General features: G+C 54.2%; 9 protein-coding genes across 9 annotated transcripts; 6 read left to right on the top strand and 3 right to left on the bottom strand.

Moving 5' to 3' along the window:
- Nucleotides 1-2,998: 2,998 nt before the first annotated feature.
- J4E87_008576 (uncharacterized protein) lies at nt 2,999-6,170 on the bottom strand (the record flags this gene model as incomplete). The annotated part of the gene is made up of 3 exons (XM_049380164.1): nt 2,999-4,025; nt 4,078-5,602; nt 5,651-6,170. The coding sequence occupies 3 exons, from the start codon at nt 6,168-6,170 to the stop codon at nt 2,999-3,001; spliced, it is 3,072 nt and encodes a 1,023-aa protein (XP_049230161.1).
- Nucleotides 6,171-7,202: 1,032 nt separating this feature from the next.
- J4E87_008575 (uncharacterized protein) lies at nt 7,203-7,539 on the top strand (the record flags this gene model as incomplete). Its single annotated transcript, XM_049380163.1, has 2 exons — nt 7,203-7,249; nt 7,329-7,539. The coding sequence occupies 2 exons, from the start codon at nt 7,203-7,205 to the stop codon at nt 7,537-7,539; spliced, it is 258 nt and encodes an 85-aa protein (XP_049230160.1).
- Nucleotides 7,540-7,921: 382 nt separating this feature from the next.
- On the bottom strand, nt 7,922-9,508 carry J4E87_008574 (uncharacterized protein; the record flags this gene model as incomplete). The annotated part of the gene is made up of 2 exons (XM_049380162.1): nt 7,922-8,853; nt 8,902-9,508. 2 exons carry the CDS (start codon nt 9,506-9,508, stop codon nt 7,922-7,924), a joined length of 1,539 nt encoding a protein of 512 aa, XP_049230159.1.
- A 516-nt stretch (nt 9,509-10,024) lies between these two features.
- Nucleotides 10,025-13,108, top strand: J4E87_008573 (uncharacterized protein; the record flags this gene model as incomplete). Its single annotated transcript, XM_049380161.1, has 2 exons — nt 10,025-11,305; nt 11,351-13,108. The coding sequence occupies 2 exons, from the start codon at nt 10,025-10,027 to the stop codon at nt 13,106-13,108; spliced, it is 3,039 nt and encodes a 1,012-aa protein (XP_049230158.1).
- Nucleotides 13,109-13,550: 442 nt separating this feature from the next.
- J4E87_008572 (uncharacterized protein) lies at nt 13,551-15,254 on the bottom strand (the record flags this gene model as incomplete). The annotated part of the gene is made up of 1 exon (XM_049380160.1): nt 13,551-15,254. The coding sequence occupies one exon, from the start codon at nt 15,252-15,254 to the stop codon at nt 13,551-13,553; it is 1,704 nt and encodes a 567-aa protein (XP_049230157.1).
- A 927-nt stretch (nt 15,255-16,181) lies between these two features.
- J4E87_008571 (uncharacterized protein) lies at nt 16,182-18,134 on the top strand (the record flags this gene model as incomplete). Its single annotated transcript, XM_049380159.1, has 2 exons — nt 16,182-17,527; nt 17,579-18,134. 2 exons carry the CDS (start codon nt 16,182-16,184, stop codon nt 18,132-18,134), a joined length of 1,902 nt encoding a protein of 633 aa, XP_049230156.1.
- A 495-nt stretch (nt 18,135-18,629) lies between these two features.
- J4E87_008570 (uncharacterized protein) lies at nt 18,630-19,805 on the top strand (the record flags this gene model as incomplete). Its single annotated transcript, XM_049380158.1, has 1 exon — nt 18,630-19,805. The coding sequence occupies one exon, from the start codon at nt 18,630-18,632 to the stop codon at nt 19,803-19,805; it is 1,176 nt and encodes a 391-aa protein (XP_049230155.1).
- Nucleotides 19,806-20,565: 760 nt separating this feature from the next.
- J4E87_008569 (uncharacterized protein) lies at nt 20,566-21,414 on the top strand (the record flags this gene model as incomplete). The annotated part of the gene is made up of 1 exon (XM_049380157.1): nt 20,566-21,414. The coding sequence occupies one exon, from the start codon at nt 20,566-20,568 to the stop codon at nt 21,412-21,414; it is 849 nt and encodes a 282-aa protein (XP_049230154.1).
- Nucleotides 21,415-21,707: 293 nt separating this feature from the next.
- J4E87_008568 (uncharacterized protein) lies at nt 21,708-22,213 on the top strand (the record flags this gene model as incomplete). The annotated part of the gene is made up of 2 exons (XM_049380156.1): nt 21,708-21,821; nt 21,887-22,213. The coding sequence occupies 2 exons, from the start codon at nt 21,708-21,710 to the stop codon at nt 22,211-22,213; spliced, it is 441 nt and encodes a 146-aa protein (XP_049230153.1).
- Between the last annotated feature and the right edge of the window lie 732 nt (nt 22,214-22,945).

Raw genomic sequence — 22,945 nt, 5'->3', positions numbered from 1 at the left:
GACGCTCCCGTGACAGCAAATGCATGCGCGGTAGAAACGGTGTGCTAATCTGTTGACCGGTCGGAGCAGGGATCGATCGGCCCTCATGTCAATGGTCTGGAATCTTTGGGAATAATTTATCTGCTGGGTTCCTAACCAGTCAAGACGTCACAGTCGGTTCGCCGTGCATTATATAAGCAGTAACACAGACGAGGCTGCTCGAGGCTTGGTGGTGGTCCTGGAACTCGGCTCCGCGTGCACTGCCATTGGCCCCCAACGACCGTTCACCTTAGGGCGAGGCAGACATGATTGTGATACGAGTCACAAGTCTGGTCCTGAGACCAATCCTAGAGTGTCGCGAAGCTCTCTATTTATGGCTGAGATAAGCCCATGATCCCTGGCATTGTGGTCGATCTGGGCGTTGGTGTTCCCAGAGAGATGGATGTCGGAACCCGCCGTGGCAGAGACGTGTGAGCAATAGGAAGGGCGCGGCAGTGAACGTCGCGGCACAAAGGCGATTAGTCAAGAGGGATGATGAGAGAGCTAGAGTCACGAGTGTGCTGAGAATGAGGATGATGATGGAGCTGTTGGTGGGTTTGCAGAGTAGCGGCGGGAATTGGGTGGGCGGCCGTGGCGGCCACGGCCAGGAACCAGCCCGGTGTTGTGGACCTCCAGGGCTGAAGCGGGGCACCATGCGCCATGCGCGAACGGCCAAACATCTCCACGTCCCCAATCCCGTCACTAATGTCGCAATTTCCTCTTTCTCTCTCCCTCGATATCACAGATGATTGAGGGCCTTATCATGCACAACACCGCCATGGTGGCGATCCAGAGTAAGCCTCCTGCTCGGCCTACCAGGCCTCCCACGAACGGAAGTTCTAACCGCCCTAGCTAAATTACACGATGCCCATATCCCACGCACAGCCACATCACTACAGCATCGCCCGCGACGCGATCCGCTTGGTTGAAGGTGAAGAATGCATCTATACCCGACTAAAGGCAATGGCTCGCCTGATGCACCTATTCCAGTCTTCCGAGTCGCCGACTCGGTTGACCGAACTGCCTCGCACTTAGACACCGAAACGGGTCACCTCTGAGACACATGCCAGAAAGCTTAACTTGAGCCTCCTCTCAGGCTTCCCTCTGACTAAAACCGGGTCGATCCAATGATTCTTCCTATACAGGCTGTCAAGCGGGTCACGGCTACCAAACTTAGCCCTATATCCGACCCTACACGTTCTGGCCGAGCTTTCAACGTTGCTCTAGCGCGTTCTTCAACGTGGAAACGACCATTCCTACTCGTTAGATGAGCACTAGATGGGTGATGGGGCGAGATCGAAAGAGTAGAGTGCTGCGACAGCCATGACTCCGGCTGTGAGTCGGAGGGAGATCGTTGGAAATGCGCTCATGCTCGTGCTGAGATGAGAGGCCTCATATCATATATAAGAGTCGGGATGGGGCACGGTTAGGGCCATCAACTCAATTAACATGATGGATATCTCCTTCTCGCCGGCTCTTGCTATGACTTCCCTTCAAGCCCAATTTCGTACTGTCAACAACATCGAGCAGTCTTCCATCGCCGTTATACACACAGTCTCTGTCATAGAGGCACACAAGTTTCTACTCGAAGTATACAGAGTTGTCTGGCACTTCATTCAGCAGTCTCAATACTCAAGTCAAATGTCACACCGAGAACCATACTCAACTTCTGGAGAGATGAAGGATGGTGGAAACGACCCAGAACCGCCAGCTGCACCACCGTAAGTTCTCACCCCTTTCATCTCAAACTCTACCATCTCCAGACGACTACCACCAAACCAAAATCACTCCCATTAACCACATCCAACCCAGAATCATCATCCTCGCCCAATCCGGTAAAGCACCTGCGCCCCACTTCCAGGTACCAGACCCTGCCGATCCGCCATTCCAGCCGCACCCACCTACGTCATCCCTGTCGTACGTATGCCCAATCTTACCTAGGTAGTTTGTGCAACCATCTCGTATCTTTTGTCGGTCCAATTCCTAACTCTCTCTCCTTATTTCTAGACCTGAACATTCACGACAAGAATCTCAACTCACCGACGCGACATCGAGACCACCAAGTAAACCGGAACCGGAACCTCATCCTGCGCCACCGTAAGTGGATTGAGAAGACAGCCTTGCGCGAATGCGCACACGCGACTTGTTGCTGGACTTGAGCTGACGAGACAGCAGTGTAATCATCCTATCCGACCAAAGCCACTATTCTTCCTCTACCACCTCACGACCACACGCGCAAACCACATCCACCACCACCTCAACACCCACACCAACCCACCCCTTCCTCCCCCACCTACCCGTCCCTCCACCCCAACCCTTCACCAACCCCAACGCTCCCAACACAACCTCTACAATGGGCTCCAAAGTCAGCAAAGTCAAAGAACGCGCCACAGACGGCAAACTGCAACCCAGCCAAGAGCGCCTCGACAAGGAGCAGATGAAGGAACCGAGCAATTACTATTCACACCGTAGCAAGAGCATGCGGAGGAAAGCGGGGAAAGGGGGCGCTACAAGTGATGTGGGAGGGAGTGCTGGGGGTGCGGGGGGAGGGGCTGGGGGCGTTGCTTAGGGAAGGGGGAAGAACATGCATGGGAGACTTGGAGGGTGTAGAGGGCAGATTGAGAATTTGGATACAAGACAGGTGGTGGCATATTGTGTTGGCGTTCAGGATTGTCTTTCTTCGGGGTGTAGCATAGCGATGCATGGGCATGAGGATATTCACTTCTCCATCAATAGATCAGGTATACTGTGTCTTCTTCGAGCAGCTTTTCCCATTCGCACAAGAATCGGTCCGCCATGCCATGGCGACAAGTCAGCTAATCTTATCGCATCGGTCCGTTGTCATCGTATTTCGTACAGTCTCACATACGTACAAGCACACACACACACACGTTTCGACAACTCATTGCGAATGAACACATTACATTACTGAATTCATCTCTCCATACTATCCTTTCCATCCCCTCTAGCACCAATCCATCTAGTGCATAGTCGCATTCCCGCCAACGCGATAACTCTCCGGCGGCCCATTATGACTGTAAACAACACCACCCAAATCCAGGACAACCTTCTGCAGAATAACATTCGCCTCTACAAGCCACAGCTTGAGCGTGTGCTTACCAGGTGCAAGTTCACCGTGGTTAGTCGTGTTCTTCCACGCGCTATCCGCAACCGCAACACCCCAGCCAACGGGGAAGTTGGGCTGCGGCTGGTCGATGACGAACTGGCGGCGGGCTTCGGTCTTGTTGTCGATCTGGGCGATGTACGCGAGGGGAACCTTTGGGTTGATGTTGTGGGTGGGTGTGAGGATGAGGGTGACGTTGAGGCCCTTGGCCTTGGTGGTGGGTGTGAAGGTGACGAAGTCGTATTCCAGACTTGGTGCGCTGGAGGAATCAAGGCCCTCGGCTAGGTTGTTCGCGAGCTTGACGCCAGACATGGTACGGCCGTATTTGGGGAGGACCATGTATTCGTTGTCGGAGGAACCAGGCGTGGAGCGCGTGTAGTGCTCTGCTTCGAAAGCGAGTTGGCCCGCGGATTCGACGAAGCCGGCGTTGAAGTCGGAGGGGATGGACGTCTTGTTTACCATGAACATGACTTGTGGGTTTCCACCCTGCGTGCCGAAGTCGGTGGAGCTGGAGAAGTTGAGCTTGCTTTGGGCGCCGAAGCCGTCTTCGACCTTGGTCCAGTCTACATCGACGTAGATGCGGATGTCTTCGTCATTGGGCTGCATGGTTCCTTTGGCTTCGGAGAGCGTGACGAAGGGATCGGCGCTGATGTTCCAGTTGAAGGCTCCGGTGCCGCGATGAGAGATTTCGATCCAGCGCTTGGGAGTGAAGGGTGTCATGGCCGGCAGGGTGAGCGAACCACCGCCGTTGCTGTGCCACATGTCATCACCGGGAATGGTGGCGTTCGAGCCTTCAACGGAGATGCCCATGTCGCCGGCTAGGGATCGTTCTTGAGTCTGTACCCAGCGGAGATCGGGGGTGGACTGGCGCATAGGTTGTTGCCTGTGATTGGGTTAGCATCATAAGTTCCATCGCTAGATCATTTAGAACTTACCAGTATCCTTGGTAACCAAGATGGGTCTGGTCCATCATGTGATCCCACTTGCCGTTGAGTTGAGTGTGGTAGAGGCGGGTGAGGTTGTGGTCCTTGTTCATGCCATCAATCACACGCTGCATCCACCTGTTGGCGCTGTTGCGGCCCATCTGCGCGTAGATGATGTTCCTGGCGCCCGAAACCTGTACATCGACGTGGTTTCCTCCAGCGAGGACACGGTGCAGGATGATCTCGTAGAATGCGGGCTGTTGCTCCGGAGAAAGCGCAGCATTGACCTTGTTGGCGCGTTCGGCGAGTGACTCCCAGTGAGCGAGAATGCGGTCAGCCTCCTCGTAGTTGAGAACGCTGAAGGAAGAGGGCTCGACCCATTCAAACTTGCGCATGTTGGCGAGGAAACCATACTCGTCCATGATCTCGGCGATCTCCTCAGCATGCTCTTCACCGAAGTTACGGGCGGCAAATCCAGCGAGCCACTCGGGCACTGAGTCGTGGTTGTAAGAGTCCATGTCGTAGGCAATGTCGAACCAATGGCTGATGGCAATCTCGGCGGGCTTGATGTCACCGACGTTGACGATCCAGATACGGTCAGCCTCACGGTCCTTGGCCAGCTTCATCTGCTCGTAGGTCTTCTGGAGCTGGATAGTATCCTGCCACTTGTAGTTGCGGGAGTCACCAACGTAGTCGAAGTGGTAGTAGACACCAGCACCACCGGATCGGTTCTTCTCGTCGCCAACTGGAAGACGGCGGATGTTTTGCCAGTTGTCTTCAGTCCAGAGGAGAGTGACCCAGTCGGGAACTTTCATGCCAGCCTCAAAGTAGTCCTGGACTTCCTTGTACAAGCACCACATCTGAGGAACCTCTGATGCGTCGCCGTGAACCTTGGTGAGAATGTCTTGCTGAGCGTCGACCACAGCCTCAAGGACCGAGGTTTGGACATCAGACGACATAGCAGTGTCGTGGTATCCGCGCATACCAACAGTGACGACGTTCTCATACGGAGCGGCGCGCACGGCACCCTCCATGAAGTAGTCGTAGAGAGTGGCGTTGTTGGTCGCCCAAGACCAGCCAGACTCAGCACCCTTGGCGACCTTGCTCCATTCCTGGGTGGCACGAACCATGGGCTCAGTGTGAGAAGTTCCCATCACGATGCCGTACTCGTCAGCAAGAGGTTGATTGCGAGCGTCGTCGACGTTGAACATGCCGTTCCACATAGCCGGCCAGAGGTAGTTGGCCTTGGAGCGGAGCAGCAGTTCGAAGACCTTGGAGTAGAACTGAGCTCCGAAAGGTGCGCCATACGGAGACTGAGGGTAGCGGTCGTTGGCCCAGCCGGTAAGAGCAGGGGCCTCGTCGTTGATGAAGAAACCTCGGTACTTGACAGATGGAGTCTTCTGGACCTTGATGGTTTGGAGCATGTAGATGGAGTCGTGTTTCTTCGCAGGTACGTCGGCGAACCAGTGCCATGGCGAGACACCGATTTGCTCGGAGATATCGTAGATTCCGTAGATGGCACCACGGCGATCGCTGCCTATAAAGAGTTAGCGTCGAGCTTCAAGACCAATCTCGGGATACATACCAGCAATGACAAGTGCGTCGCCAGTCATGTTTCCAGCCTGCTTCACCACAGCACTGACGTAGGACTCCCATTGACCCTCAACCTCGCTGACGTCGAGCTGTCCGCTGGCGATCATGTCGTCGATCAGGCTTGAATTGCCAATGGTTCCCACGATGATGGTGCCAGCTGATGAGTTGGATGCAGCACTGCCACTAACGCTCCAGTCTTCACTGATCCCAGTGACATTGAAGATCATGGAAGCGTTAGCCGTCGGTGTTCCAGAAGTCATCAGAGTACCATTGGTACCCGTAACGCGTCCGAAGTCGATAGCAAGGTCGTGAGCAGCGCGCAGAACACCGGGCCAATCCGCAGCATCAGCGTGGATACTAACAGGAGAGCCACGCGCGGCAAGAAGAGACGAGCCATCACCTTCTGTAGAAGAAACAGTAGGCTTGCGGAAGGCCTCGAGAGCAGAAGCCGAGCCAGCAAAGGCGACGGAAAGCGACAGGGCGCTGACCACGGTGCGAGAGAAGAGCTCCATGATGCCTGGTCAGTAGTCGAGCAACGTCCTGAACAGCGAACGAAAACGCGGAGAATCCCCAGCTTTTGAATGGCTTCCCCAGAACATACGCCGCGGTGATAGCCACGACGGTAACCCCATAGTCACCAAGAGATCCGCACCGCCCTAGCCGTTTAGTCGACTAGTCATCGTGCATGTTCGTACATCGAATGACCACCTTCCCATGAAATGTCTAGCAGCGACTGCATATCCAGGAACAGCATGCAGTTGCTGGCCAACGGCCCGATATTGAGGGACCCTAGTCGCTTCACCCCAGCCGGGACCGGTTGTTCTATGGCTAAATTGACGTGACGTACATGAGCCAGTCGCCTTGTCGCTGCAAGACTTCTAGAAGGGCAAGCAAGCAGTCTTGGCGGTAGGTCGGAGGACACGTGCAGCATGCAAATATCCGGATCCATGCACTGCACATGGAAAGTCGGTAGCAATGGTACTGTGCGATTGATTGGTACCAACTCGGCGTCCAGATAATCGGATACCATCTCTGGGATGCTGAGACGACGCAGAAATTGTTCCGTGCCAGTTCGCCAGGCTTTCCCTCGACGACAAACAGGTGGCCGCCTGGTCCCCCTCTTTGCACACGGAGATTTCCAAAAGAAACGCAGGGTGCGCAGCGCGAAGGGGCTTGGAAAACGGGTCTACGGGCTCATGGAGCGGCACTCCCCACGGTGGGTGAAAAGGCTAAATGCAGTCCCCCGCAAACTGCTCAAACCGCTCTGGGCCTAGTGCGGCGGTGAGGCGCCAAGCATCGCGAAAAATGTTGGAAGCGCGAATTATCCAAAGAAACATACAGCCGTCTTACCCCCAATAGCGTCACACCAACGTCCGACTCGATTAGTGGAGATTTGCATACTATCGTGTGATTAGTCGTGTTCGGACATCAATCACCCGACCAAGCCCTCGTTCACCGTTCCGGAAGAGAGTCCAAGACGCTCCGACTTTTGTCAAACCTCCGCATACTCGAACCCACGTACGCGTCTACTGCCGACCGTCGCAATGGCCCAAGGCGCAATCAAGAAGACCAAGGCCGCTCCTCCGAAGAAGTGCGTTCTATCTCCGCGCTCAACACTCCACCAGGCGCAAACTATTCTCCCAACACGCATACTAACATCTGAACTCTAGGTCCTCGGTTGCGCGCAAACAAACCGGCGCCCGCGTCATCAAGCCCAAGAAAGCGTCCATCATCACACAGAACAAGATCAAGCACAAGAGCAGCTCTGGGCTCGTAGGCAATACAGAGAAGATGCTTGCGCAGAAGGCGGGGCATCTGGAGATACTCAAGGGAGGAAAGAGGGACAAGAGAGAGCCCGGTGACAAGAAGAAGAGTGGTTGAAATGCGGACTTCGTGGAATAGATATCTGGCAAGGCGCATGGGGTGATGACCTGGACTGCTGAGGTTTGGCATGAAGTAATGCGCCACGACGCGAGAGGGGCGTCATAAACGACGAGAATAGTGTTCAGCATGAGGAACGATGAGCCTTGTGCGATCAGTATCATGCGATAGAAGCCAGGCCACTAGGGATTACCTGAAGGAATCAACGGCAGAAGGCATATTTGAAGGACATGGGATGGAAGCCGAAGATATCGTAATTCGAACAACAGTGTCCATTCGCGGGGCAAATGCCGAACTCATTCAGTGAGTACTCAGGTGCATATCCCAGCGCCTTGCCGCGACCAGAGAAGATAAAATAAATGATCAAGTCCATGCCACGTCCTCAAATGATGCCCGCTCGTGCAGCCTCACCACCCCCAGCATCCACCACAGCTTCTCTCGCCTTTCCTCTGCCCAGTCCACCCTCTCCGACTCCCATCCTCCTTGCTACATAGCGCTGTGCAACAATACCCACACTCAAGTTTATCGTCTCCTCCATCCACTCACTAACCCACTCCCGCGGGTCAACACCACCACTCTCAATAATCTCGTAGATCTCCTGTGGTAGTTGTTGCTCCTCGCCCTCAGCCTCGGTATTGGCCGGCGCATCTAGCCAGTCGACCCATTTCGACGGGAAAGACTGGCTGATGGACTTGAAGGAGATACCGTGGATAGGGTCGTGCAGGTAGATAGCGAAAGCCACCTCCTCCCCGTCCTCCTTTTGTTCTTCCACATCCGACTTTTCTTCCGAGGAGGATGTAGCAAAGAGTTCGTCTTGTACGGGATAGCTGATAGCTTGGATCGCAATAAAGATGTCGCTGCTCCTGACGGGGTTCGTCTCGCTCAGGACCTCTGTCGCTTGCTTGGCTGCTTCTTCAACGCCTCCTCTTGCACCGAAGAACTCGTTCGCGTACGATTCTGCGCTGACGCGTGCGAGCTTTGTGCCTTCAACAAGCCCCTTGACCACGGAGAGGTCGCGCTTGTCAGTGTGTCGCCACCATGGCCCGTCGTTCCAGCCCCCGCCGCCGCCCCGGTAGCCGTCTAGCGATCCGCGCTGTGTTGACTCTGAGCCGCGTTGGATGACCATAAGGTCTCCGCCTTCGACTTGTGCCATGACTCCGGCGAAGGTCTGGTAGATGAGGGGGTCGAGCGAGGGGTACCCGATGAGGTCGTGTGTGATGTGGATCTGGAGGCGTTCATGCTGGGAGATGGGTGGTGCGAGGGTGTTTAGGATGTTGGTAAAGGTAGGTACGGCACGCTTGCCGAGCTCACCTCCTGTAGCTTGTTAGATTGAGACGGCATGGGTCGAAAGACGAATCGTACCAATGCCGCGAAGAGCGCCAACGTTCCCCCGTACTTGCTCTGCCCATCGTTGGGCTTCTTGGTTCTTCTGAATCTCCTGGTAGGCGGCTTCGGCTTGCTTCCTCGCCGTCTCTGCTGCAGCAGTGGCTGTTGACACCAGTCCTCCCCATCCACCTCCCCACCATGATCCACCGGACTGCTTCTCCTCCTGGGGCTCAGGTGCTTGTTGTTTGGCGGGCTCCTCTTGGGTTGGCGCGAAGCTCTGGTGGTACGAACGGGTACTCTCCCCTGATTTCCTCGGCACTGAAGGTCGGTTGTCTTCGCTTGTACGTGCTGATCCAGTGGAAGAGGGAGTAGCTACGCCTGGTGCGCGGCGGCTGCTCGATGTAGTCGACGACGAGGCTACTTTGGGGGTGTTTGGACGACTGATCTGGCGGGGAGCTGCTGGTTGAGCCTTGCCCAATTGCTCCAGCTCGTCCAGATCCTTCAGAGCATCTTCATCCTCCTGGCGCTGGATCTTCTGGCGTGGTGCGCGGGACCCTTTGGCATGCTTCGGCGGGGGCGCGGGAGTCTCACCAGCCAGAGCTTCCAGTTCCGCGAGCTCCTCGTCAGCTGTCTTGGGTGGCATGATGGATGGAAGATAAGGAGTCTAGTTCAAGGTGATGGTGCCCACAGTCACGAGTCACTGAGAGAGCGGAGGCGTATATAGTCGGCGGATATCACTGCAAACATCAAGTCATGGCCGTCTTGTTTGGACCATCTGACAGCTAGATGCCAGTCAGTTTAGCGTGTTGATGTCATTGGCTGCCTGCGCATGCGCCAAGCGCGATCATGGTTCGGCTCGCTTTTGCTGAAGCAGCCACGCCCCGTAACAAAGATCATCACACTCGATTCACTGACTATTCCATTTCCCATTTCCTTTTCAAGATACCCTCTATCACCTGCTAGCTTTTATTTGCGCGCGCTCTTTGCGGAAGCGCAAGGTTCTGTTCATCTTCTTCGCTCACAGCTTTTGTCACCCTGAAGGCTTGCGATTCGCGCTACGCCCCTTCGGCCCCTACATGGAGACATTGTCCCGACAGGTACACCCACATCAAACTCAACACAACATTCACTACTTGCATTGGCCCCGCGTATCTTCCTGATGCCACGTCCACGGGGTGCGGCTACGCGCGGTGCCACACGTCGCAATTCGCAGCAAGATGACACGCCTTCCCGGACCCGTGGTCAAGCAGCAAAACAAGCCCCGTCAGAACCAGATGCGCCAGACACGGTTGCACCAGCATTCAGTCCCACCAAACTGAGTCCTACCATCACTAGAAAGACTACTCGCTCAGCTTCCAACATTTCTGGTAATTCATTCGAGGCGCCGTCCGCGTCCGAAATTTACGCATCTTACGAGCACCCGTTGTTCATGGTCTTTGGCCTGTCACCCGAGTTCTTTGACGGTCTGAAGAAGCACCATGGAAAACTTCCCAAAGAACGCAAGTCAATAGTTGGCGCACTTCCAGAGCGCTCACCTACCCCGGAAGACGCCTCTGAGTCTGAAGATGAGAGTGCCGAAGAGAGTGAAGTTGAAGTGCCTGTTGCGCCTCCGCCAGCGCCAAGAGGTCGTGGACGCGGTGGTCGAGGCTCACGTGGCGGACGCGGACGAGGCGGTCGCGGCAGAGGCAGTCGAGGAGGACGCGGTCGTGGCGGTACTTCAAGAGGGACTTCATCAGCGCCATCAAAAGCTTCTCGCAATGCTGCCGCCATGTTTCCACTTACAGAAGATGATGATGATCAGCCATCCAATCAGAGCACACCCAACGGCAACGCCAAGCCATCCATGCGACTTCTCAACAACAACCGTCTGCATAGTTCTGATGATGAGAACGAAGAAGCGATTGAGGATGACGAGAGCGAGGCCGAGTACGATCGCATAGACGTTGTACAGAAACCATCCAGGACACCCCAAGGTTCTGCGCCACCCGGTCAAGACTCACTCGAAGGCGGTTCACATACATCAGCACCGACACGCGAGTCAAGGCCAGAGCCTACGTCTAGGAGGTCCACCAAGCTTGCGGTGCCCAAGATCGCGCTGCCAGAGTCAGCCTCACAGACACCGCGCGATTCTGCATCAACGCCGGCTGAGTCTGCAGTTCCAAGACTGCTAGAGCCTGAAGAGGATATGCTCTCCGAGTCAGATCTTCCCGACCCCTTCATCGAAGACGCGCCTTCTCCGATCGAAGCCGAGTGCGAAGATAGAGCAGACTACCTCTTGCAGAAGCGCTTTAAGCCGATGACTGACGTACAAGCTGCTATTGCCGCCTTGACGAAGTTTCCAGCAGCGCAACGGAGTACTGAGAATCTCTACGCTCTGACGCAGAACACGCAACAGATCCTCAAAGCTTGGCAGGATGAGTATCTTGTGTTGGACGCAAGGGTATGTTGCTGTTATCCTTTCATATGTATCCGCTAACAGTCATAGACTGCACCTCACATGCATCCAGCAAAGAAGGCTTGCAACGGTGGACGTATCCCGCTGGCTCCGGAAGTCTTCGAGGACATGAAAGAGGCCGACCTCTATGGCTATATCTACGACCCAAAGAAGCCACCCGGTTGTCAGGATCCTTTCCTACAGCGACCAGGCGCGGACAAGGGTGGCAAGAGAGAACTGCGCACACGTCGCACTCGGGACCAGCTTGAGTCGGCAGCTCCCAGCGAAGAGGAAGACGAAGAAGACGGTGATGGTCGACCATCTAAGCGGCAACGGAGAGCCACCCGCAAGTTTGACGGTACTGACACAGGAACTGGTGCCAACACCCCCAAGAAGCACAACGGTTGGGGCGGCGCGCGCAAGAAAGGTGTTAGTCGATTCACAAAGCCAACCTCGGAGACTCCAGAACCAGAAGGACGGGGCGTAAAGCGAGCCCGGACAACCGCTAGTAACTTGCTCCATCAACGCATCCAAGAAATGAGAGAGGAATCAGTTGTCGGTAGTTCCGGGGACGAGGACTCATCTACCATGGACGTAGACGAGTATTCAGATGCTAACCCTAAGCGTGGACGTCCAGCCGGTAGTAAGAACGTAGCTCGCCGTAGTGACTTTGGAGTAAAGAAAGGCCCACGAAAGAAGACCAGCGAATCAGGAACCCCAGCACCATCGGCACATGGCCCAAACGCTCCACCACCAGCACTGAACTCAATGAGTGAAGGTCAAGGTCAGTTTACTATTGATGCCCAGCCGTTCCCGGAAGGCATACCCATAATGGCACCGAACTCTGCTGAGACGGTTTTTCAAGGCACACTACAGTATTCTGCGCCCAACACAGAGGTACCACTTGTGCATCCGAGCGAATCCAGTACTCCTGACGCGTACATGCTCACTGCCCCCCTTAGTCAGTATACAGCCAACAACAGCTACGCGGACGACTCATCCCCAGCGTCAGGCTCGCGACGGAAACCGCGCGTAAAATCAGAGAAGCGCAGTCAATCCATGACCATGTGGTGGGCCGAACGCAAGGCAAAGAAGCGGGAGGAGGAAGCGCAGGCCGGAATTACCCCAACACCCGATCCGCGCGAAAAATCCGCGACGCAAAAGGGTGCCCGGCAGTCTGAAGGCTCGGCGACTGGCGCTACACCGCAATCGCAGCCTTCGCATTCCCAGCAAGCATCTCCGATACACCATCCACAGCACGCTCCTCAACACAGTCCCCATCACCCTCCGCCAGAAGCGTACCTACAGTATACCCAAGGCCCGCCGCAACACTACATGTACCTCAGCGGACCGCCTCCACCACAACACATGATGATGCAGTACTCGCCACTTGCGGCCCTTCCCACTGGTTCTTTCCCTAGCCCATATCCCCATCACGCGCCCCACGCCCACAGCGGAATTCCCCTTACCCAACCCCCGAGCACAGCAGGCGGACCGTTTGGAGGTCCCCGCCAACTCGCCCCAGCACCCATGAACATGCCCACATACCCCAGCCCGTACGGTCCCCAAAGCCCAGCCGGAGGCAGACCCAAGAGCAGTGGCCAGTCACTGCCTAGGAGTGCTGCTACTACCGGCCAAAATGGACAGCAGGTACTGGCACCCGCACCATCTCAGCAACAACACCAGCAGCAGCAAGGACAGCATTTCAGCCCGTACGCACCGATGAACGTCGGAGGTGCTGCGGGTCGTGAGATGCCGTTCAAAGTCATGGTTCCCGGTCCAGTCCCAGAGAGGAGAGGAAGTCGTTAGAAGCGATTGTCGCCTCGTAATGAAGAGGGAGGCGAGGATAGCGATGACAGTATATACGTGCTTGATTGATTGATTGATTGTTTTTATGCGATAGAGAGCTGTGCTGGGCTGAGATGGGCGGGTTTGAGTTTTTACTGAACGATGCGAATTAGAACGGCTGTTAGTAAGCCTGTGTATTATAGTAATACTACCGAAAAAGTGCATTTGCCTGGCTCTCATGCTGGGTATATTGTCATCAACTTGATCAATTTGCACTATGTTCCCTCGTATTCCCGAAGACATGTTGGTAGAGGGCTATACCGGACTTGAAACCCTTTTTGGTGATACCCAGTAGCTTTTCCAATCATCTTCACGCAACATGTTCGCGAGGACGTGTTGGTTACGAGTGTATGCCACTGTCGTGGGCCACTATCAAATTTACAAACTCTATATGTACAGCTTACTAGAATTCCAAGCCAACAGCAGCGCTGTTCATCCGACTAATCGCACTCGCCCTCCAAGTATCTTCTTCCAGACTGATGCCACTTTTCCTGAAGAGCATGTTCCTAGCGCTCTCTTTTGTGTACACAGGCCAGGTTGTGCTAGAATCTAGAGCATAATGCGCATTCGGCGAGAGCTCATTGACAAAGCTCACCCACATCCTGCACATGCGCTTACTGAGTCTGACGAAGTCGTCGCGTTCTTCCGTAGAGTTGGAAGCAAGAAAGTTGACCTCATGTCCAACACCATCGACATTGCCAAACACAAATGGAATCTCTGTGTAGTGCGCGGCACCTAGAGTCTCGGCCGAAACACCGCTCCCCACGGTGTCGAAACGGTAACTGTAAGCAGGAACGCCATATTCAGCCCACGTCTCTGTGGCCAGGCGTCTTGCAGCAATGAAGATATGATCGCCTACGAATAAGGTAGTTCGTCCGTAGAGACTGCCGTTCTCCAGGCGGGATGATGGCAACACAGTACCGAGGGAATCCTGTAGATCTGCGGGCGATATTCGCTCGAGGTATTCAGCAGCGATACTATCCACCGTCGTATTGGCTATGCCAGGGCCCAACCATCCCGCAACGACTGCCCGGAATTGGGTGGGGTCACTTATCCCTTTCAAACCCTGACTCGTGGTAAATGATGTACCCTCATTCGTATTCGCACCAGCGAGTATAGGCACCCGTACAAATCTGCCCTGCTTCAGAGCCATGCGCGAGTTTCCATCGAAGAATTGGCCGTCCGGAACTGGGATCAATGATTGATTTTGGAAAGCGACTTTGAGCGCCCCGACGGGTACACTCCTCAGGCAGTCGAGCGTGTCCTCCTCGAGCATACAACCGGTCTGCCTGAGCAAGTTGTCGTAGAGGACGTCCTGCTCCTGCACCGACATTCCCCTCGCATCAACCGCCGGTCCACCACTTTGTACAATCGCGGCGCGGAAAAGACCCTCATCTTTCCCCCCATACGCAACAAGGTGATGTCCAATTGACATCGCACCCGCCGACTCTCCCTGTATCGTAACCTTTTCCGCATCTCCACCAAAAGCAGCAATATTCTCCCTCACCCACCAAAGCGCCATCCTCTGATCGTGCAGACCCAGATTCGCTACGTTAGACTCCAGTACCGCGCTTCCGGGCAGGAAGCCAAAACCAGATAGCCGGTAGTTGATCGTGACGCCGATGATGGGCGCGCCGACTGTGACTGATTCTCGCACGAGAAAAGACATGTTATAGCGTTGATCCCCACCACTGCCTTCCTGGAAACCACCGCCGTGAATGAAGAGTAGCACGGGGAGTTTAGCGCCTTTGTCGAGACCAGCAGGTCGGACGACATTGAGGGTCAGGCAATCTTCGCTTTCGGGGTAGGATGGCATGGTCTGTGAGAATACAGGTAGGTTTATGGAAGTGGAAATGCATCCTGGTCCGTAACTGTTTGCATCGAACTGGCCTAAGGGATGGGTGCGAGGCGCAGGGCGGCGGTAGCGGAGGGGCCCGGTTGGGGGTTGCGCATAGGGGATGCCGAGGAAGAAGTCTTGGTTGTAGTCTGGGTTGTGTGTTCCAGTGAGGGTTCCGTTGGTTGTTTTGACTGTCGGGTAGAGGGTAGAGGCACTTGTAATGTTTGTTAGAAGATACAGGAGCAATGTTTTGACGTTCATCTTCAGCATGTCTGGGAAGTAGTAGATGGGGAACAGAACGATCTGCTTGTTATGGAAGCACCTACCGAAAGGATTTTTCGAATTACTTATGTACCTACCTAGCTACACATGATGGCATTAAACAAGATTCAAGTTGAGCATCCAAAGACGATTCTCGCGTACTCCCTTGATAGAAGGTAGTCGGCCCGAAGCGAGCTCGGAACGGATGGCCATGACTTCCGGTCGGGCACGTCGAGCGAGAAGTGGATCAGGCTCTTGATAGTAGGCCTTGGAAGCCGTGCTATACGATCTCTACAACCTGGGCACAGTCGACTTGTGGGCGGCCAAGGCTCAACGACCTCGAGACGTCGTTGAATAGCGGAGTCTCTTGGAGCCGCACTGGGCGGTGGGTATCTTGCTTAGGCCATGCTCGAACCTGTTCCAATCATCTATCGTTGGAAATGAAGACAGTCGGCCGAGGCCAAGGTTGCTGGTGATAATCCTTTCCGAAGGCGGGCCGGTCGCTCAAAACGCTGCACTAGACGTCGTCATAGCATAATGTACGTAATCAGATTCGCGTACTGATATCGCGAGATCTGTTGGCGAAGCCTGTAATGCTGACTGTTTGTCGCGTTGAGAAAGTGAAGTATCTGAGGACACGTGATGGTGCGGCTCGCAGTATGCAGGGGTCGGCTCGCTTATCTGGCATCGATCTGAACTCTCCATGTTCCAGGGACCATCTGCGTCATCGATCGGTGCTAAAGGGACGCGACAGCTGAACGCGTCGAGTTAGCACGGCAATGGCTTCATTAAATCCTGTTTCAGGAGGTTATCCTCATCTCGACCATTCTGCGGTTCCACGAAACGCGTATGCTGCTCGCACGTCCAAGGCTCCTGCTATCCGTCAAACCCTTTCTACGCATACAACCATCCTTCCCCGCGAAGAGACTAGCCACAATGCCACCGAAACGTAAAGCAAGCATACCCGCCAATGCGGCATCCGCGAAGAACTACACCGACGTGTCCGGCGACGCTCCCAACAAGCGCTCGCGCATCGCCAAACCTCTCCCAAAAGCCACCTCGAAAGACGCGCCTCCCGTAGACTCGATAGCGAAGAACACCGAGAATGGAGCGCCTGGAGAGGCCGTGAAGAAGGAGGAAGAAGGCTTTGACCATTCGAGACCAGAAGAGAGAGCCGGCATCGTCGATCGACGATACTATCCTGCCGAAATGAGCAATGAACGATGCGCATTGTACAATCAGAATGAGGTACCGCGCCCGATCGAGATTCTGAACAAGACGTTGGAGAGTACAAAGGACAAACGAGAGGCTATCAAAGACGGGAAGAAATCGCAATATGGCGACGCGGTGGTACACTGGTTCAAGAGGGATCTGCGGATAGGAGATAATACTGGCTTGTCTCAAGCAGCACAATTGGCTGAGAAGAAGGGAGTGGGTCTGATAGGCGTTTGGTTCATGAGCCCGCAAGACTGGGAGGCTCACCTGGTCAGCCCGCCAAAATGTCATTTCGAGTTGCGCTCTGTGGAGACACTCAAGAAGGAACTCGAAGAACTCAACATCCCCCTCTACATCGAAACGATTCCCGAACGAAAGAACGTAACAAAGCGGTTGGTGGAGTTGGCAGAAGAATGGAATGCGAAGAACGTCTTCTGCAACTTGGAATACGAACCTGACGAGCTTCGGCGGGAGGAGCGCTTGGTACGCATGATGCTGGAGAAGGACATCAACTTCGAGCCGCACCACGACGACTGCGTGGTACCACCTGGTAGTCTCAAGACAGGAGGTGGAAAGCAATATGCGATGTACAGCCCTTGGTTCCGATCATGGGTTGCACATCTGCATGAGCATCCACATCTTATGAACGAGCGCCCTGTGCCTGAGCGAAATCCTCCAGCCTTCCGCAAGAAATTCACTCAGCTCTTCGACACGAAAGTCCCCGATCTACCAGAGTGCAAAGCGTTGACGGCAGAAGAGAGGGAACGGTTCCAGCAACTGTGGCCCGCAGGTGAGGCCGCTGCTATGGATCGCCTGGAGCGCTTCTTGGAAGAAAAGGTGGTAAAATACAAGGACACGCGCAACTTTCCCGCGATGAACAGCACCGCACGCGTGAGTGTGCATCACGCTGCTGGCACGCTGGCGGCACGAACCAGTATACGTATGGCTCGAGACGTCAACAGCGCGAAGAGACTCGACGGAGGGAAGGATGGCGTCAAAGGCTGGTTGGGAGAAGTCGCATGGCGGGACTTCTATCGGCATGTGCTTGTACACTGGCCCTACGTTTGGTATGCCCGACCAATACCCTCTATACCACGAATATACTAACACAACCCCAGCATGAACAAGCCCTTCAAATTCGAATACACAAACATCGAATGGGAGTACAACGACGCGCACTTCCAAGCCTGGACACAAGGCCAGACCGGCTACCCCATCGTCGACGCCGCCATGCGCTGCCTCAACCACACAGGCTACATGCACAACCGCCTGCGCATGATAACCGCCTCCTTCCTCGCCAAACACCTCCTCCTCGACTGGCGCCTCGGCGAACAATACTTCATCACGCACCTCATCGACGGCGACTTCGCGTCCAACAACGGCGGCTGGGGCTTCAGTGCGTCGACAGGTGTAGATCCACAACCGTACTTTAGGATCTTCAACCCGTGGACACAGTCGGAGAGGTTCGATGAGCAGGGCGAGTTTATCAAGCTGTGGCTACCGGAGCTGGCAGAGGTGGAGGGGGCGGCTATACATAATCCGTATGCGGCCGGTGGAAAGGCCGCGCAGATTGCGAAGGCGAAGGGCTATCCCGAGCCGGTTGTTGAGCATAAGTTCGCGAGGGAGAGGTGCTTGGCTAGGTATAAGGCTGGTATTGGGAGGAACACTGCGTGAAGAGTCGTTGATGAGATGTTGAGGCATGTCTGGCTGAAACTCAGTTGTAGCATTTATTTGGGCACAGTGCATTCATCTCTAATTGACATCGTTGTATCTTCCGCAATCTATACGAATTTTACGCAAGGAAACGCTCTCAAATGAGGAGTTTCGCAACACCAAAAACTTCAGAAGACATGTGCATTGCGATCCGTTACTGAGACCAGTCAAATCGCCCCTTTTTGTGGTAGGGATCTGCAATGCGGGGCTAATGCGCGACAGTCGGCCCGAGCAATTCGTCCAGATCGCTTTTATCGCGTTTCCCAGCTCCCTTTTCGCGACAACGCAAGAACAGTAAATACGGCGCTTGTCGATTGGAACTGGCTTCATTATCCAATCCCTACATAGTTAATTACGGTACCGCCGCGTCAGCGATAATCAGCTTTTCTGCAGGATCTGACGTGAAAGCTTCCTCCGTCCCCCTCAGGAGTTGACCTCCAGGAGCCGCGACCCGCTATGGAGAAACGGAAATGTAACAACTTCGTCAAGCCCAAACCGATAAGACCGGGAGAGAGACCCTGGCCGCTCCTTGACAGTGGTCACACGGTCCCAATGCCATATGGAGAATTTCACAAAGAGACGGATGAAAAGGTCAAGTCAATAAGGGCAGACTATTACATACTAAACACCATCTTGATAAGATACGAGGGCGTTATACGGAAGAGATGGACGAAGAAGACGCGCACTCAACGTAAAGCGATTCTTGAACGCTCATGGCATACGCAAATGCCGCACCAGCATCGCCCGGACCTTCGCGACTACTACAGAGTCGAAAGACGAGAGTTCAGCGAGGCCTCCACTTCCACGATCAGAGAAGATGTATACAAATGGCCATATATCAATACGGAGGACCTCGTGACTCCAACACATGTTTTACAGCTTCTGAACTCTCGCGGACGGCTTACACCCAGCAATTTTGCCGAGACGGATTGGCAAAGCTCAGAGCTCGGTCGCAACATCAATGTTATCAAGGTGCGTCCGATATATTACGACCCAAATGACGAAGGCCAACACAAAGCTGTATTCGAAGACGAATCCAACGGCAAGGAACGCGAAGGTGGGGAAATTTCACGCAGTCCGGAAAATGAGGACACATTACGCGAATGGAAAGATAAATACAATCCCAGCGAATGGGGTTACTACCTAACGATGCACCCTACTGATATACACGGATACGGGCTTCCGGTCAAGCTTCCGGTCGCTCTGGAATCTAAAAGAGCTGTGAGGCGCGCGAGCGAGGCTCTTATCGTTCTACAGATACAGCAGCCTCTGATGGCCTTCCTCGTCAAGATCTGCCTTGAGCTACTTCCCGACGTAGAAATTAGTCTGGAGAGGATTACGGCCTTCTTCCAAGCCTCCGCGAACCTCGAGCCGCTTGCGACCTTCCACAAAGCCCCCATACAACCCGAGCCCCCCGCAATAAGGACGACAAAAGAAGATGGATGGGACTCGGCTTTCGCACTAGCCCAAGAAATCCCATACTCAGTCCCACACTGGACCGACTTTCACAGAATCATGTCCTCTATAGCGGCTAGGATACACGAGTGGAAGGACCATGCCTGGGCTATGCGCGATGATCCATCCTATTTCACTAATACTTTTAACGAGTTCTGTAAGTGGGATGCGACGTGAGGAGCATCGATTGAATCACGCTGACTCGATGCATGTAGATGAACACAGCCCTACACATCTATTGGACAGGAAGGGAAGGAAAAGCCCCCATCTTACTGATCCGGCCCTTCGAAAAGAATTTTGGCACATTACGATATACATGATCATCATAAATTATTACGAGTATCTTGTCATGTGGCATGCCGCACAAGCTGCTCTACACAAGGTTGTTCGGCTGCTGTTGGCACGGGTGAACAACCAAGAAGAGCATGATGCATGGGTAGAGGCTGTCGCGTATTTGAAAGATTTACTTGATATGCGCCTTATCAAAAGCCTAGCTTCACGGTTGCCGAGTTGCTTCATTGGCTCACCACCGGTGCGCGGCATGTTCGTACGTGACCATGCAGTTCCAGAGGAATTACCCCTCCTCAGAGACCCGAGCTCTTTTGGGAAAGACTATTTGATATGGCTGTGTTCCTTGCTCTGGTCTGAGGAAGGCCTTGGGGTTCCTCATATTGTAGTCAGGGAAATGGCTCGAGTTATACAACAGGACAAGGACCAGAAGTACAGAATCACACCCTTGGTCGCACAGGTCAGTCATTACCCATGTAAGAAATGCGTATGAGATAGCCACTGACCTCGTACACGTTGATAGCTCGTGTCAGACCTAGCTATTTGTTTTGAACTACGAGCTCGCCTGCGCCTGGTGTGCCCACAAGCTTTCAAACCTGATGAGCAGTACTGTACCGTTGGAGCCGACCGCTACTATCACGAGATAGTCATGGAGGTTTCTGTGAATGAACTCAACGAGATCTTAGACCCGGAATGCGGTCCAGAATACGATGCCAAACCCCAATATGATTTTCTCCTTCTTGGTGAGCTCGGGCATCCAAAGACAATGCCGTACCCTGTCGGCAAGCGAAGAACCAAAGAGAATGTAGAGATTATGCAGGCTACTGAACGACGGCTCGATGAGCTTTGGAGCAAGTTCGATGCTCACGTGCAGAAGCATTTGGATAAAAAACACCTCGAGGCTCTTGAATACCTAGCGCCGTCAAGAGGACAGATACAACGGACGCCAGACTGGATAGAACCGGCGAAACCTTCCAACAAAGCGAAGAAAGATGCCACCCTGCAGGAATACATTACGCCTCTGATACCGGAGCAGCAGCCCGACCCTGTAGACCTCCCAATTCGGAGTGAGAAGCGCAAGACCAGGGGGGTTGCTAATGATCCTTCCACTGAGCCTGTCGAAGTCGCAGCAGACTTGCAGCCAGTCGCTTCTGAGGGAACAAACACTCCACCTACACCGCGATTCACCGTTGGGAAAAAGACACAGCACACATTCTCGACTATATTCTTCCAGCCGTCTGCAAGCTCGCATCCCGGTGAAGTCCCATGGACTGAATTCCTCTCAGCTATGAACACGATTGGTTTCTCACCCGAGAAGGTGTACGGCTCTGTATGGCGCTTCACACCGAGAGAGGGAGGGGTCATTACGGCAAAGCAGCCAATCAATTTCCACGAGCCGCATCCTGAGGGGAAGTTGAGGTTTGAGGTAGCAAGGAATTACGGGAGGAGGTTGACGAGGAACTATGGTATCGATGGTAGCAGCTTTATTATCGCGTAACTGTGTGTGTGCGGACTGCTACAAGACAATGTGAGGAGGTGACAGCATGGGTTCAAGGTAGCCTGGTGTCTACCAGTGTAGCTTCAGTGCGCTTTTCTGGAGACAATAGATCCGTTTGGGGTATACAGGTACTACAATAGGAGCTGTCTATTCGCGGTGAACGGGGGTTTGCAGAATACAAGGTGACAGTGAGGGTGGACGGTGGTGGAGGGCTATCTCGTCGCGCCGCCAGACCGGCTCCAAAACGACAACACCCACACAAACCATACTACACAATCTACGAAGTCTACATAATGTCTTCCTCAATTCCGCACGTCGCTGCCGCCGCAATCCACTACGAGGGCGAAACAAGCCCAATCCGCGCGGCCAACGAGATCGAAGTTGACCTGGTGGAGAGGCGCCAACAAGTACGTTCCCCAATCCCTCTTCTTTCTCAAATGTTCAGAAGCACAATAACTAATTCACAACCCAGCTCAAACGCGCCTGGAGGGTCGTCCTAGCTCCCCGCGCCGACGGCACCATCGGCGGGCGCCGCCGCGACAGCCGCCGCCTCGCACTGCACATGGTGCAGAAGTTCACCGAAGAGGTCGCCGAGCTCGACGATGAGCTCTACAAGTCCCGTTGCTTCGAGTGGTGGGTGGAGGACGTGGCGGGGAGGGCGGGGAGCTGGTTTGGGGAGGGTGCGTGGGGAGATGAGGGTGGGGAGAGGGATCTGGTGTGGGAGGAGGCCGGGGAGGCGGAGAGGAAGGAAGAGGAGATGGTGGAGTCAATTGGTCGTCGCTGCCGTTGGGATACTTGAGTGGGGTGGTGAGGGTTTGGGGCGGTGGGTGGTTTGGTTTTGGAGTTTTGTAGAATTCATGACATTTCACGACATCTATCTGTGCATGGTTGTTGGGGAAGTGACCTTTCAAGGTGTATACCACAAGAGTGTAGTAAACTCTAGCTAAGTGTACTCAATCTGCATCGATGGAAGTACAAAATAGGTTACATTGAATAAGTCACAACGTACACATATATTCCCAACGACGAGCCCATGAGTCAGCGTGGAGGTCGTCAGTGCGTGAGCAAGCACTAGTTCGACGACTATGGAAGGCTTGTGTACTCCTAGCAGGCTCAGTCTGCTGAAGAACTCGCTGCATGACTTTGATCTAGTCTTCCCGCTGTACTGCGGCGTTCTGTTGACGATACATCTGGATCCTTGTCTCCATATCACTGTCCCACGACAGCCCAAGTTTCTCAGCTAGCGTCTTTCGGAACCGTTTGTTCTCCAGCCCTGGCTTCTGTAATCCACAGAAATAGATCGTTTCGAGATAAACATCTATCAATGGCTTGTCGTAATCAGGCTCAATACCGCCGTCCTGACAGTCAGAGCTGATACCGAGCATGGCATAGACGAGATCGCGCGGTTCGGACGTCTCGAGACCTCTGTGACATGCCAATCTCAACCATGTTACTAGACGGCTTGAATCCATAGGCAGCCGTTTTCGTGTGATAAGAGCGTTGGCAGCGCTTTGCTGGACCATTGAAGATG

This window comes from Alternaria ethzedia (assembly GCF_023757985.1).
Source record: "Alternaria ethzedia strain BMP 0044 chromosome Unknown scaffold_27, whole genome shotgun sequence".
NCBI classification, from domain to species: Eukaryota; Fungi; Ascomycota; class Dothideomycetes; order Pleosporales; family Pleosporaceae; genus Alternaria; species Alternaria ethzedia.
The sequence above is the reverse complement of the archived record's forward strand: the minus strand, read 5'-3'. Positions and strand labels throughout refer to the sequence as shown.